At 38.9% G+C, this 12,692-nt stretch overlaps 1 protein-coding gene across 2 annotated transcripts in view; it reads left to right on the top strand.

Moving 5' to 3' along the window:
- Window positions 1–486: 486 nt before the first annotated feature.
- Window positions 487–12,692, top strand: part of LOC102251932 (chromosome unknown open reading frame, human C20orf194) — a 129,830-nt gene continuing 117,624 nt past the window's right edge. The window contains exon 1 of one of the 2 annotated variants that reach the window (XM_005874696.2): window positions 487–509. In XM_005874696.2, the coding sequence (XP_005874758.1) occupies window positions 502–509 (8 nt within the window). In that variant the 5' untranslated portion in view covers window positions 487–501. Of the gene's footprint in view, window positions 510–9,173; window positions 9,236–12,692 lie in introns of those variants that run through there. The other variant, XM_005874694.2, reaches the window with a different exon arrangement.

Genomic DNA, 12,692 nt, shown 5'->3' on the forward strand with positions numbered 1-12,692 from the left:
TTCCCTAGAAACGGCTTATGTATAATGCCCCCCAATCGGAAGTCTCCCCTAGAGCTTGTCCCCTTGACAGAGGCTTCCCTAAATAAAGAGGACCCCCCTCCCCACCCCCTACCGGCACACAGACACTGACAGCATCTTCCCTATTGCGCATGTCCTCGCCTCCCCCGGCCCCAGCCTCTTCGCGACCCTCCCTCGCTCCACAATGGGGAGCTCAGGTTGGGGGGCGTTGGAGGTCATTAGGGGCGCAGGAGGGAACACGAACTGGATGGATAGGAAAAAGACGCTCGGGAACCCCGAAAGCGGTGGGCCCCAGGCCCCTGAGCCTAGAGACACAACTCCGGGGTGCCTCGCTTTGGGGAGGGTGATATCGGGGAGGGGCCCGCACCCTTTGGAGAAAGGAAAATCTGTTTTCAACTTCTGCTCCTTGTGCCTTTGGGCTCCTTGTGACCTTGATAGTCTGGGCATTGTTTGTGATGGAGCTGGCCTGGGACCGCCTGCGGAATGCGAAGGTTGGAATGATGGAGGGGTTGTGGCAGAGACCATTGAGACGGAGGGAGGGAGGGTGAGAGAAAGAAAGGGGCTTTGGCGCACTGCAAAACTGCCATTAAACCAGAAGAGGGTTTTTTGGGGGTTTTTTTGGTTTGCTTTTTCTCTATTTTAGCCACTTAGCAAAGCAAATATGGTATTGTTCCCTTGAAAGGAGATTTTGAACGTAGACGTTGGAACTGCTTTTTCTATATCCTTGTGATGGTGATTACGGCATCGTATTTTTAACTGTTTGCTCACTGATCTGTTGTTTTTGTGCTTTTTAAAAAAATAAACCAAATTAATGGAGAGCAAGAACTAAATCTTAGAACCATGTTCCTCTCTTCCTTCCTGGCATTCCTTCCCTGCAACTAATGCGTGTTTGTTGAATGAATAAATGGGGAGGTGAGGCTAGATTCCCATGGTTGCATTTGCAAGTCCTTGTTTGCTTTTAATTTGGCAGGTGAGATTGTTTGAACTTCTCTGCCCTTCAATGGAATTCCTTGTGGACTTGACAGTTCCAAGTGTTTAGCTGCTTATGATAACCATCTCCAATCCACCCTAAGGTCCTAAACGTTTCTGGCAGACAGTTTCACTGTTAGAAAGTATTTGAATTTTACATAGAACGAAAGGGCACTTTAGAACTTGGAACAGCCATCTGTTAAAGCCAGGCTCTCTGTAGAGTTGGGGTTCATCCCATCATCTTAAGTGTAGGAATCTTGAGTTTTTGAGACGTTCAGGGGGGGGGGAAAAGAGCTTCCCAGTGAAATCCATCTCTAAAATAATGCTGCCTTCCCTGTTTCTAAAAACATGGCAGTGTGCAGTTATTTTTAAAGTAGTGTTTTTATGCTAAAAAGATAAATGTTGGTTAACTTTACTAGTCAAACTCTGAATCTTCCACTGAGTAGTTTGAGTGAAACTCGTTGGTCTCCGGACAAGGGGTAGTGCAAGGAACCCCAAGACCTGGCTGTTTTATACCTTTGATAAAAGAAGTTGGGTGAAGGTTCCCCTCCTTTCTTCACCTCTGCATAACTGAACATGGTTTTCTTACCCATTCAAGCCTTTCCCTGACTTTTGACATTGAACATGTCTAGCACATTTGGGCTCAGCACTTTCCTGTCACCTATACTTATCTTCTTTGCTTCACTCTGACTCCTGAGTGATGAAAGGGGCAGGCCTAACTGGTGAAGTCACATTCCTAAAGACCCATAGATAGTATTTTGCAAGTGTGTGGTTTAGTGGTGGTGTTTATTTTTGCAGATAAGGAATACAAATCAGGTGTTAAAATCTTGTTGCTTAGAACTAGAAGCTTTTTTTTTTTTAAAGGATATGGTGCTGTCCATCAGATATTTTTGGTTTCTGCCTCCTGGACATGTGGTAACGTACTTGCTTGCCCCCTTGAAGTTGGGTTTGGGTATGGCCTTGTGAGTTCCTCTAGGTCAGTGGTCGGCAAACTCATTAGTCAACAGAGCCAAATATCAACAGTACAACGATTGAAATTTCTTTTGAGAGCCAAATTTTTTAAACTTAAACTATATAGGTAGGTACATTGTTATTAACTTAATTAGGGTACTCCTAAGGCTTAGGAAGAGCCACACTCAAGGGTTCAAAGAGCCGCATGTGGCTCGAGAGCAGCAGTTTGCTGACCACGGCTTTAGGTCAATGAAATGTGCACAGGAATGATGCTATACCTTCTGGTGTGTAATTTACCACTCTCTTTACCCCTGGTGACTGTTGGTGCTTCAGTTGGTGGCTACTCCATCAGTCTGGGACCCAGAGCAAGCTTTCAGGTGACTGATGTTTGAAATGTAGAATGAGGAAGAAGCTTTTGGAGTTGTTACTAAGTACCTAGCTTGACTCGTACTAAGGAACCAGTAAAAATATGCTTTCCTGCTTCAAAATCTTTTTCTGCGGAGGGATCTGATCCTGTTCAGGATTCGTTTCATTTCACTGCCTCTTTATACAAATAATCCAACATACACTGTGCTAGGTGTTCTGGATTCAAGCAAATAAGGCAGGCCCCTACCCTTAAAGATCTCCTTTGTAAGTGGAAAGAGACAAAACAACAAAAATTGTAATACAGGGTGAAGATAAATGAGTACTGAGGAAGAAATAGGGCCAAAGGAACAATAGTGTAAAGGGCACAGTTGATTTGGGGCTCGATGTTGGAAGAATGAGTTGCCATTTATTAATTTGGGAACACTGGAATAAGAGCAGGTTTGTGGAGAAAATAGAGTTCAATTTTGGCCTTGTTCATTTTGAGTTTCCTAATAGATATCCAAGTGGTGATATTGGGTAGGCAGTTGGATATACAAGTCTGGCATTTAAGAGAGAGATTGGGACTGGAGATACCACCCATATGCTGATGACTCCCAAATTTTTATTTTAAAGCTGTGAGACTAGGCCAGCCGTGGGCAAACTACGGCCCGCGGGCCGGATCCGGCCCGTTTGAAATGAATAAAACTAAAAAAAAAAAAAAAAGACCGTACCCTTTTATGTAATGATGTTTATTTTGAATTTATATTAGTTCACACAAACACTCCATCCATGCTTTTGTTCCGGCCCTCCGGTCCAGTTTAAGAACCCATTGTGGCCCTCGAGTCAAAAAGTTTGCCCACCCCTGGACTAGGCCCTGGCCAGGTAGCTCAGGTGGTTAGAGTGTCATCCCGATACATCAAGGCTGCTGGTTCAGTCTCTGTTCAGGGAACATACAAGAAGCAATCAATGAATGCATAAATAAGTGGAACAAATCGATGTTTCTCTTTCACTTCCTCTCTCTCTCTAAAAAAAATAATAAATACCAAAAAAAAAAAAAAAAAAAAAAAAAAAAAAAGCTCTGAGACTAGATAGAGATGCAGACAGTAAATGTAGATAGAGAAGAGGACCAACATCCAAGCTCTGGGCTATCCCATGTAGAAAAGGCAAGTGTAGCAACATCTTCCAACTTGTGAGGGAAAATGGTTTTCTGCCTCCGAGATAGGAGAAGATTCCGGGACAGTGGAAAGCCAAGTGATAAATACTGACGAGGACTAAGAATAGACTGTTAGATTTGGAAATGTGGAGGTCAGTGGTGACTTGGACAAGAACCGTTTTCATTCAGTGAGTTCAAGAGAAAATAGGAGAGAAATTGATGACAGTCAATATAGATAGTCATAGTGATTTTGTTTCAAGGATTGTTATAAGGGAAAGCAGAGTAATAGGGCTATAGCTGGGCGGGCATGAGTGTTAGAGACCTTTCTGTTTTTAGGTGGGCAAACATTTTAATTATAGCATGCTTGTAAGTTGATGGGAATGATGGAGTACAGAGAGGCAAACTGATGATTAAAGAGAGAGAAGGGACAATTTCAGAAGTGAGGTCCTTGAATAGGTGAGAGAGAATGAGATCTAGGACATACATGGATATGTTGACCTCAGGCTAAAGTAGTGCATGGACAGTTCATCTGTGGCAATTATATGGACACAAATGCTGGTGCAGTGGTAGCTTGGTAGTGGAAGAAAGTGGAAGTTCTCTTCTGATTGCTTCTATGTTTTTAGCTAAATAAGAAGGAAGTCTGTCAGCTAAAAATGAAAAGGGGGAGGTGTTGAATGTTTAAGGAGAAAGAAGGTATAGCATTCATCCAGTAGAGTGGAGAAAAATCAGTTGAATAAGGAAATACTGCCTTATTAGGATTGCCAGGCAGCACGAAAAACATACCCATTTGGTGTTTGTTGTCATAATTTAAGGTGATACCCAGTTAGTATGGTTATATGCTTTTCCTTTAGCTGTATTGAGCTGCTTCGATGTGGGCACTGTGGGAGGGAGTAGCTGAGGTAGGATAGAGGACATCATTAGAAGACAGGAGTAAAGGAACAGAGATAAAGGTAGTGGAAGGAGCATCTATGCATATTGAGAATATCATGAATTAAGGGGGGAGTAGTAATAGCAAAAGAGACCATGATCCAGAATCTAAAATCTTCAGGGAATGTAGAGGACAGAATGACCCAGAGGTTTGTGGATGTCTGTAACAAGGAGGAATAGTGGGTGGTTATTGTTTGATGACATGAAGAAATCATGCAAAATGAAATAAAATTTCTCAAAACCGAAGGACATAAGTTTCCAAATTCAAAGGACTCTCCAAGAATTCAGCACAATTAATTTAAAAATAGCCATGCCAAGGCACATCATCATGAAAATTTTGAGCACTATAAAGACAAAAGAATATGTACAAATCACATAGATAGGTAGGGTCAGGAACTGTAGGGTTGGAAACTAGAAGATAATGGAAAAAGCAGTGCCTTCTGAAGGAAAATGGATTCCCACCCAGAATTCTGGATCTAACCAAACTCTCAGGCAGGTGTGAGGGAAGGATACAGACATTTCACACATGCAAGCTCTCAAAGTTTGACCTTCTGTACAACCTTTATTGAGAAGCCATTGGAGCTGTGCCCTATCTAGCAAAACAACCTGATTAAGGGGTTCTTGTGCGGGGGCTTCTCTATTCCATGTACAAGTTGGATTTCTTCCTTGTTAAAGGACTCATAAGCAAGGACCATCTTTGTTACCCCTGGGAATTATCAAAGGGATGGGACTTTTTAAAATTTATTTTTTAATTTTATTTATTTCAGAGAGGAAGGGAGAGGGAGAGAGAGATACAAACATCAATGATGCGAGGGAATCATTGATTGGCTGCCTCCTGCACACCCCCTACTGGGGATTTGCCGGCAACCCAGGCATGTGCCCTTGACCAGAATCGAACCTGGGACCCTTCAGTCCGCAGGCCAACACTTTATCCACCAAGCCAAACCAGCTAAGGCAGGGATGGGACTTTAAAAAAAATATGGTGTTTTTTGTTTTGTTTTGTTTTTAAGAGAGAAAGGAAAGGAGAGGGAGAGAGGTGGGTGGGGGGGAACATTGATGTGAGAGAGAAACATCGATTGGTTGCCTCCCGCATGCACCCCATCTGAGGACCAAATCCACAAGCTCGGCATATGCCTAACCAGGAAGCGAGCTGGTGACCCTTCTGTGCTGGGACAATGCTCAACCAACTGAGCCACACTGGCCAGGGCTGGGATGGGACTGCTTTTCATTGCCATTTCCCACAGTGCATGCCCTAGTGCTTAGATCAGTGTCTGGCATACAGTCAGCACTCACTAAATATGAACTGCTGTTAGCTATTATGCAACACTGCTTGCAGTAATTATTTATTGAATGAATAGAGAATAATTGCAGGTGAAGCTGTGGGCTATGTTAAATTTCATGGATATTCAGAAAATGAAGAATCACAGTTGTGAGCTAGATGGTGAGAAGGTGGTTCACGATAGTGATGTTCTACATAAGTAAAGCCTCACCGAGGCAGGTTATCTCTTCAGAGGATGTTTATTGGCCAGTTACCAATGCTCATGGTTCTCTTGGGTTTACAGATATACAGAAGTAATTGTTATTGATGTAATACAGATGGTCCCTGCCTTAAGAAAACTCAAAATGCAAAGCAAGACTATGATCTTGTATGTCTGAAAATGTGAAGTTTCACCGCCAGTATACTTGCTTGGATGCTGGCCACCTTTTGGTGTACAGGACAATGCCTCAACCAACTGAACTACACTGGCCAGGGCCAGATTTAGCATGCTTTTAGTAGTCAAAGAAGTGGGGGGGAAGTAATTGTGGATGCTTTCTGAATGAAGACTTGAGAAACTGACTTTACAAAGAACAGATTGTTTGAGGAAATGCTCAGAGAAAGCTGGAGAAAGGAAGAACATGGAAAATAAGACGTTATACTAGAATATAGTGAACAGACTTCCAGATAGCATTTTCCAGTTGTGCTGGGTAGTATTTTCTGAAGTTCTTGAATTTAATTTCTAGAATGTCTTGTGTACCCCAATTCATGAAATATAGGCATGAATTGCAATTGGGTACGAGTTTTAACTATTTTAGATGAGGTGGCCTATCAGTTAGGAACTCCATTTTGCAGCTGGTAAAAGACACTTACAATATTGACTTAACTTTGGGGTGTATTGTCTCTTGTAAAAGATATCTAGAGAAGGGCCGGCTAGTCCTAGTATAAAGTCATCAGGGAACCAGGCCTCTTCCGTGTATCTATTTTGCTATTCTGAGCATGTGGGCTCCATATTCTTCATAGCTTCTTAGTCACAAAATGGCTGTAGGCTCTCCAGCTGTGATATCATGTCTGACAGGCAAGAGGGGGAAAGAGAAAGGACAGCTTCCTGTTGAGTCAGTTCCTTCCTTTCCAAGAGCTCCCTCAGAAACTTCCACCTAATATGGCTTCTGCATATCTTGTTGGTCAGCTCTAGAATAAGTGAGAATTTAACAAGTTGTTTGGAAAATGTAATGGACTAAGGATGACATTCAAAATAGGAACAAAAACTATAAAATACATAGGAATCAACCTATTAAGGAATGTATAAGACTTCTATAAATAAAAATATAAAACTTGACAGAAGGGTATAAAACAGAGAGGAATGAATGGAAAGACACATCATGTTCCTGAGTGGGAGCTCAGTGCTGTCCACACTCAATATGATCACAATACAAAATATGAATGGGAATTTTTATGGATCTTAACAAGCTGATTTTAAACTTCATCTTAAAGAGAAAGTGCTCAATAAAAGCCACAGGATCTTTGAAACAATGATAAGAGGATGTACCTTGGCAGATACTAAAAATAATCCATAAACTAGAAAGTTCAAGAGATGACATTTAAAGCTCCAATTATTTTTTAAGTGTACTAATTCTGTGAGTATAGGTAAATAGATCAAATAAAGCTAAAAAAGATCCAACAATATATGGCAGTTTAACATATGCTAAAAGTGGCATTCCACATCAGAGGATTAAAAGGGTCATCAGGATATGGTCTTGGGACAATTATATTTTGAAGGGGAAATATAGTCAGATTCCTGCTTCACAAAGGTTAAAAGCAAATTCCAGAGGAGCAAAGAGCTAAATGTTTAAAATACACATACACGTGTAATTAATGAAATATTGGTATTTTATTATTATACTTTTATAATACCAGTACTAAGTGGGGAAGACACAAAAGGAAGACATAAAACCCCTAATCTTAAAAATAAAATTAAAACATTTAATTATATAAGACTTTTAAACTTCTGCCTGAAAAAGATACCATACAAAGTTTAGAGGTTTGAAAAAAATATTTGCACCATATGGCCAAAAAACAACTTTTAAAATATGATCGAATATATATAAATTATTCAGCGGAAAAAGACCAAATGACCAAATAAAAATGAGCAAAGAACATGAATATGCATTCATAGAAAAATATAGATGATTAATAAACATTTGACAACCAACCTAGTGATTAGGGAGAATATAACTTAATTAACATTAGTTAAAGAGTGACAACATGGTTTGGAAAGTTGTGGGGAAACAGGTATTCTGAGAAATTGTAGGTGAGTGGGGGTTTTTATGTTTTTTGTTTGTTTTTCGATTCATTGGCTGACTATATTGACAAGATACTAATTGGTTACATGTTGAAAAAAACATACAATACAAAATACAAAAAAAAGTTGGTTCCATTCCTGCCCACTCTCCCTCTTATCCACCCACCCCCAAGTACTCATCATCATGATTTGGTCTCAGAGTGTAGATGAGTGTTTTAAGAAAACAATTTGGTAAGATCTATCAAAATTTAAAATGCTGCAGATACCTCTTAACCTGGCAGTGTTACTTTTAAGTCTCTACCTTCCAGAAACTTCTGTACTTGTGACAAAGATGACTGTATTAAGGTTGCCCATTTTAAGAAGAATTGTTTGCTTTGCAAAATAGTACAATTCCTGAATGCTCAATCCTAGTGGCTGGCTAAATAAAAACAAAAGAATTCAGTGCAATCATTTTTAAAATGAGGATGGGTTCTATGTACCAACTTGGAAAGATCTTAAGGTATAATGGTAAGTGGAAAGAGCATGTTTCAGAACAGCTGCATATCTCATGATTATGATTTTATGTAAAAAAAAAAACACAAAAAACTCACCTGACTAAATATTTTACTGTGAGAGAATCACACCAAATTGTTCACAGTGGTTTTCCATGATAAGGTAAATCAGATTGGTATGAGAATTCACTTTGTAAAATATTCAAAACACAGAGCATACATAGGAGAATATATTCGTTTTTATTGAGTTTTGAAAATCAAAAGGTTAGCATAAATTACAGAGGAAAAACAAGCAAAAGTAAAATTTTCAAGCTTTTTCTTCATTTCTAAGGAACCAGGATAATGAAATACAAACAAACAAGAAAATAAACGTGGCGGTGTATACAGTAACTGTTATAAAAGCAGTGAGCAGTGAATTAACTGTTACATATAAATCAGAAGATGGGAAGAACAGAGATAATTGTTTAGAATTTTAAAATACTGTATCTGTGACTAATTTTATTGTCAGGAAATCAGTGAGGTGAGGTATATCAGAAAGAAAAGGTTCAGAGTCGGGGTACCTGGTCACTCAGGGTCTGGTGCTGTTAATCTTTATTCAGCCTTGTGACCTTGGGCAAACTGCTTCTGTTTAGGCTTTGGTTTCTTCATCTTGTGGCCTGTCTATATTCTGAGTCTGAATCCAAGGAAAGTTAGAACTAAAGTATAGTATACAAGCAGCATATTTAACATAAACTGCAGTATTGGGTCTGCTCAGTCTACAGGTATTCTAAAGGAGTTATGGGTGACCAGAGGCTCTCTACCCAGGATATGCCAGCTTTGCTCAGGTAGACCTGGGAGCTAGAGGGCAGTACTATTGCTGAGTGAGCTTGGTGTATGTGTGAAAATATATATTAAAAAAGGTCTGGATGAATACATAAACTCATAATGGTAACCTCTGGGGGTGAGGAACAATGAAGACTTTAGTTTTATATGTAATATTTCTTTTTTTCCATCAAAAAGTATAACAAATTAATATTTTATATGCATAATTTAAAAAGGCACTACTGTAGATTAAAGCAAATGTGCTAAAATATTAAGTCTGGGTGCTGGGAATATGGATGTGGTTTTTTTCCTATATACTCACCAGGTCTTTTTTTTTAATAGGCAAATATTTCAGTAAGTAACAAGTTTAATGGTTCAGTGACAAATAGACTATGTCTGGTTAAAAATTAAATTTGGGGAGCAAGAAAATGTACAAACGAAAAGGAGAACTGAATTTAGCTTTACCCATTTGACAAGAAAGTAAGAGATACCAATGCTTCTACTTTATTTGGCCAGGATACTTGTAGAAAAGAAACTCTTTGTTTTTGTGTTCAGTCTTGGCTTTCCACAGCAGTGGTGGGGGAGCTGTTTGTTTCCTGGTCACATGAACTACTTATGCTTTTGTCGCTGGCTTCTTATAAGTTTGAAAACCAAAGAATTCTTGGTAACCTTGGTAGCCTACTGTCCAGATGGGTAGGGAAATGGGCCAAAGGACAAACTTGATGAAATATTTCTAGTGTAGAGAATGATTGCAAAGTCAATCTTATGTAAAACATGAAAAAGTGAGGAGAGACAGGCAGTCATTTCCCAGGGAAAGAAGTTTTCTTTAATCTTGATAGTCTTGCAGTTTCTGTTATGCTACTTCTAAAACCCTAAGTTACTCCACATGTTCCCCTTCTCTCCAGCTCTAGATTTGTATTATAAAAATGTTCAAACAGTACAGAAAAGGTAAAAGAATAGTACAATGGATGCTTGTTATACCTATCACTTAGATTCAAAAATTTTTTTAACATTTTGCTATGTGTGCATTATTTCACTTCACTCCTAAGTAATCCCTCATGCAGCTGCTAAGAAAAAGCACATTCTACTATTTCACCATATCATCTCACCCAAGAAAGTTAACAGTAATTGCTTACTATCATCAAATACCTAGTCCACATTCAAGTTTTCCCAGATGTCTCATGGATGTTTCACTTTAAAAAAAAAAACAATTATATTACATTTGTCCTGGCTGGTGTGGCTCAGTTGGTAGGCATCATCCTGTGCACCAAAAAGTTGCTGGTTCCATTCCTAGTCAGGGCATATGCCTGGGTTATAGGTTCAATCCCTGGTAGGGGGCAAGTAGGAGGCAGCCGATAGATGTTTCACTCTCACATTGATGTTTTACTCTCACATCGATGTTTCTTTTTTTTTTTCCCTTCAAATTGTGAGAGTAGCTCTTTTATTTTTTTTCTCTCTTTATTGATTAAGGTATTACATATGTGTCCTTATCCCTCTTCTGACTTATATGCATGCATACAAGTCCTTTGGTAGATCTCTCCCCCTTACCCCCACCCTCCCCTACCTTCCCTCTGAGGTTTGATGGTCTGATTGATGCTTATCTGTCTCTGGATCAGTGTTTCTCTCTTACTCTCACTCCTTTCCTCTCTCTAAAAATCAGTAAAAATATTTTTTAAAAATCATATTACAGCCCGGCCAGTGTTGCTCAGTGGTTGAGCATTGACCTATGAACCAGAAGGTCACAGTTCGATTCTCAGTCAAGGCACATGCCAGGCTTATGGACTCAATCCCCAGTAGGGGGCGTGTAGGAAGCAGCTGATCAATGATTCTCTCTCATCGTTGATGTTTCTTTCTCCCACTCCCTCCCTCTCTCTGAAATCAATAAAAACGTATTTTTTAAAATCATATTACATTTCATATGTGGCATTGTATTATTATTCTTTAATCTCTTCTATATTAGAAGAGTTTTCCCTCTTTGTTATTTTTGTTTTGCATGAGATTGGCTTTTTATAACTTAAACAAATGTTTTAATTGTAATAAAATAAACAAACGTTGCCATTTTAACTACTTTTTAAGTGTACAGTTTAGTGGCATTAAGTACATTCACATTGTGCTGTAATCACCACTGTCCATCCACCACAAAACTGAAACTCTGTACCTCTTAAAGAATAACTCCCCATTTTGTTCCCCCAGCTCCTGGCAACCACCATTCTACTTTCTGTCATTATGAATTTGACTATTCTAAGAACCTCATTAAGTGGAATCATACAATATTTGTCCTTTTGTGACTGGCATATATTTCACTTACTATAATGTCCTCAAGGTTCATTCATGTTTTAGCATGTGCCAGAATGTCCGTCCTTTTTAAGATTTAATAATCTATTGTATGTATACCCCATAGTTTATTATTTTTCTGTGGATAGACACTTGCCTTGCTTCTGTCCTTTGATTGTTGTGAATAATGCTGCTGTGAACATGGATGTACAAACATCCATGAATCCTTGCTTTTAATTCTTTTGGCTGTATGCCCAGAGTGTAATTGTTGCATCATATGGTAATTCTAGTTTTTATTTTTTGAGGAACCTCCATATTCTTCCACAGGGTCTGCACTGTTTTACATTCTCACCAGTAGTGCACAAAGTTTCCAATTTCTCTCCATCCTTTCTAATATTTGTTATTTTCTGAGGTTGTTTTTTGTTTGTTTGTTTATTGTGTGTGTGTGTGTTTATAGTAGCCATCTTTGTGTGAGAGCAGTATCTCTTTGAGGTTTTGATTTTCATTTCCATAATGATTAGTGATATTGAGCATATTTTCATACGCTTAGTGGCCATTTGTATATCTTCTTTGGAGAAATGTCTATTCAATTTTGAATAGGTTTTTTGTTTTTCTTGAGTTTTAGGACTTCTTCATATATTCTGAATATTAGCCACTTATTAGGTAAATGATTTTGCAAATATTTCCTCCCATTCTTTGGGTTGCCTTTCCATTCTGTTGTGTCCTTTGGTGAACATAAATTTTTAATTTTGGGGAAGTCTGATTTACATATTTTTCTTTTGTTGTCTGTGCTTTCAGTGACATAGCCAGAAATCATTGCCAAATCCAATGTCATGAAGCTTTTCATATGTTTTTTCATATGTTTTCTTATAAAAGTTTTATGGTTTTAGGTTTACATTTAGGTCTTTACTCTTTTTAAAAATATTTTTTATTGATTTTAGAGAGATGGGAAGAGAGGGAGAGAGAAACAGAGAGAGAGAGAGAGAGAGAGAGAGAGGAAAAAAAAAAAACAATGTGAGAGAGAAACATCCATCAGCTGCCTCCTGCACATCCCCTACTGGGTATCGAGCCCGCAACCCAGGTGTGTACCCTGATCCTGAACCAGTAACCTTTTGCTCTGACACCATTTATTTGAATAGATCAATGTTCATTCAACTGGCCAGGACTCTATTCTATTTTAAAATTTTGTATATATGGTGTAAGGTA

This window comes from Myotis brandtii, unplaced genomic scaffold (assembly GCF_000412655.1).
Source record: "Myotis brandtii unplaced genomic scaffold, ASM41265v1 scaffold45, whole genome shotgun sequence".
NCBI lineage: Eukaryota > Metazoa > Chordata > Mammalia > Chiroptera > Vespertilionidae > Myotis > Myotis brandtii.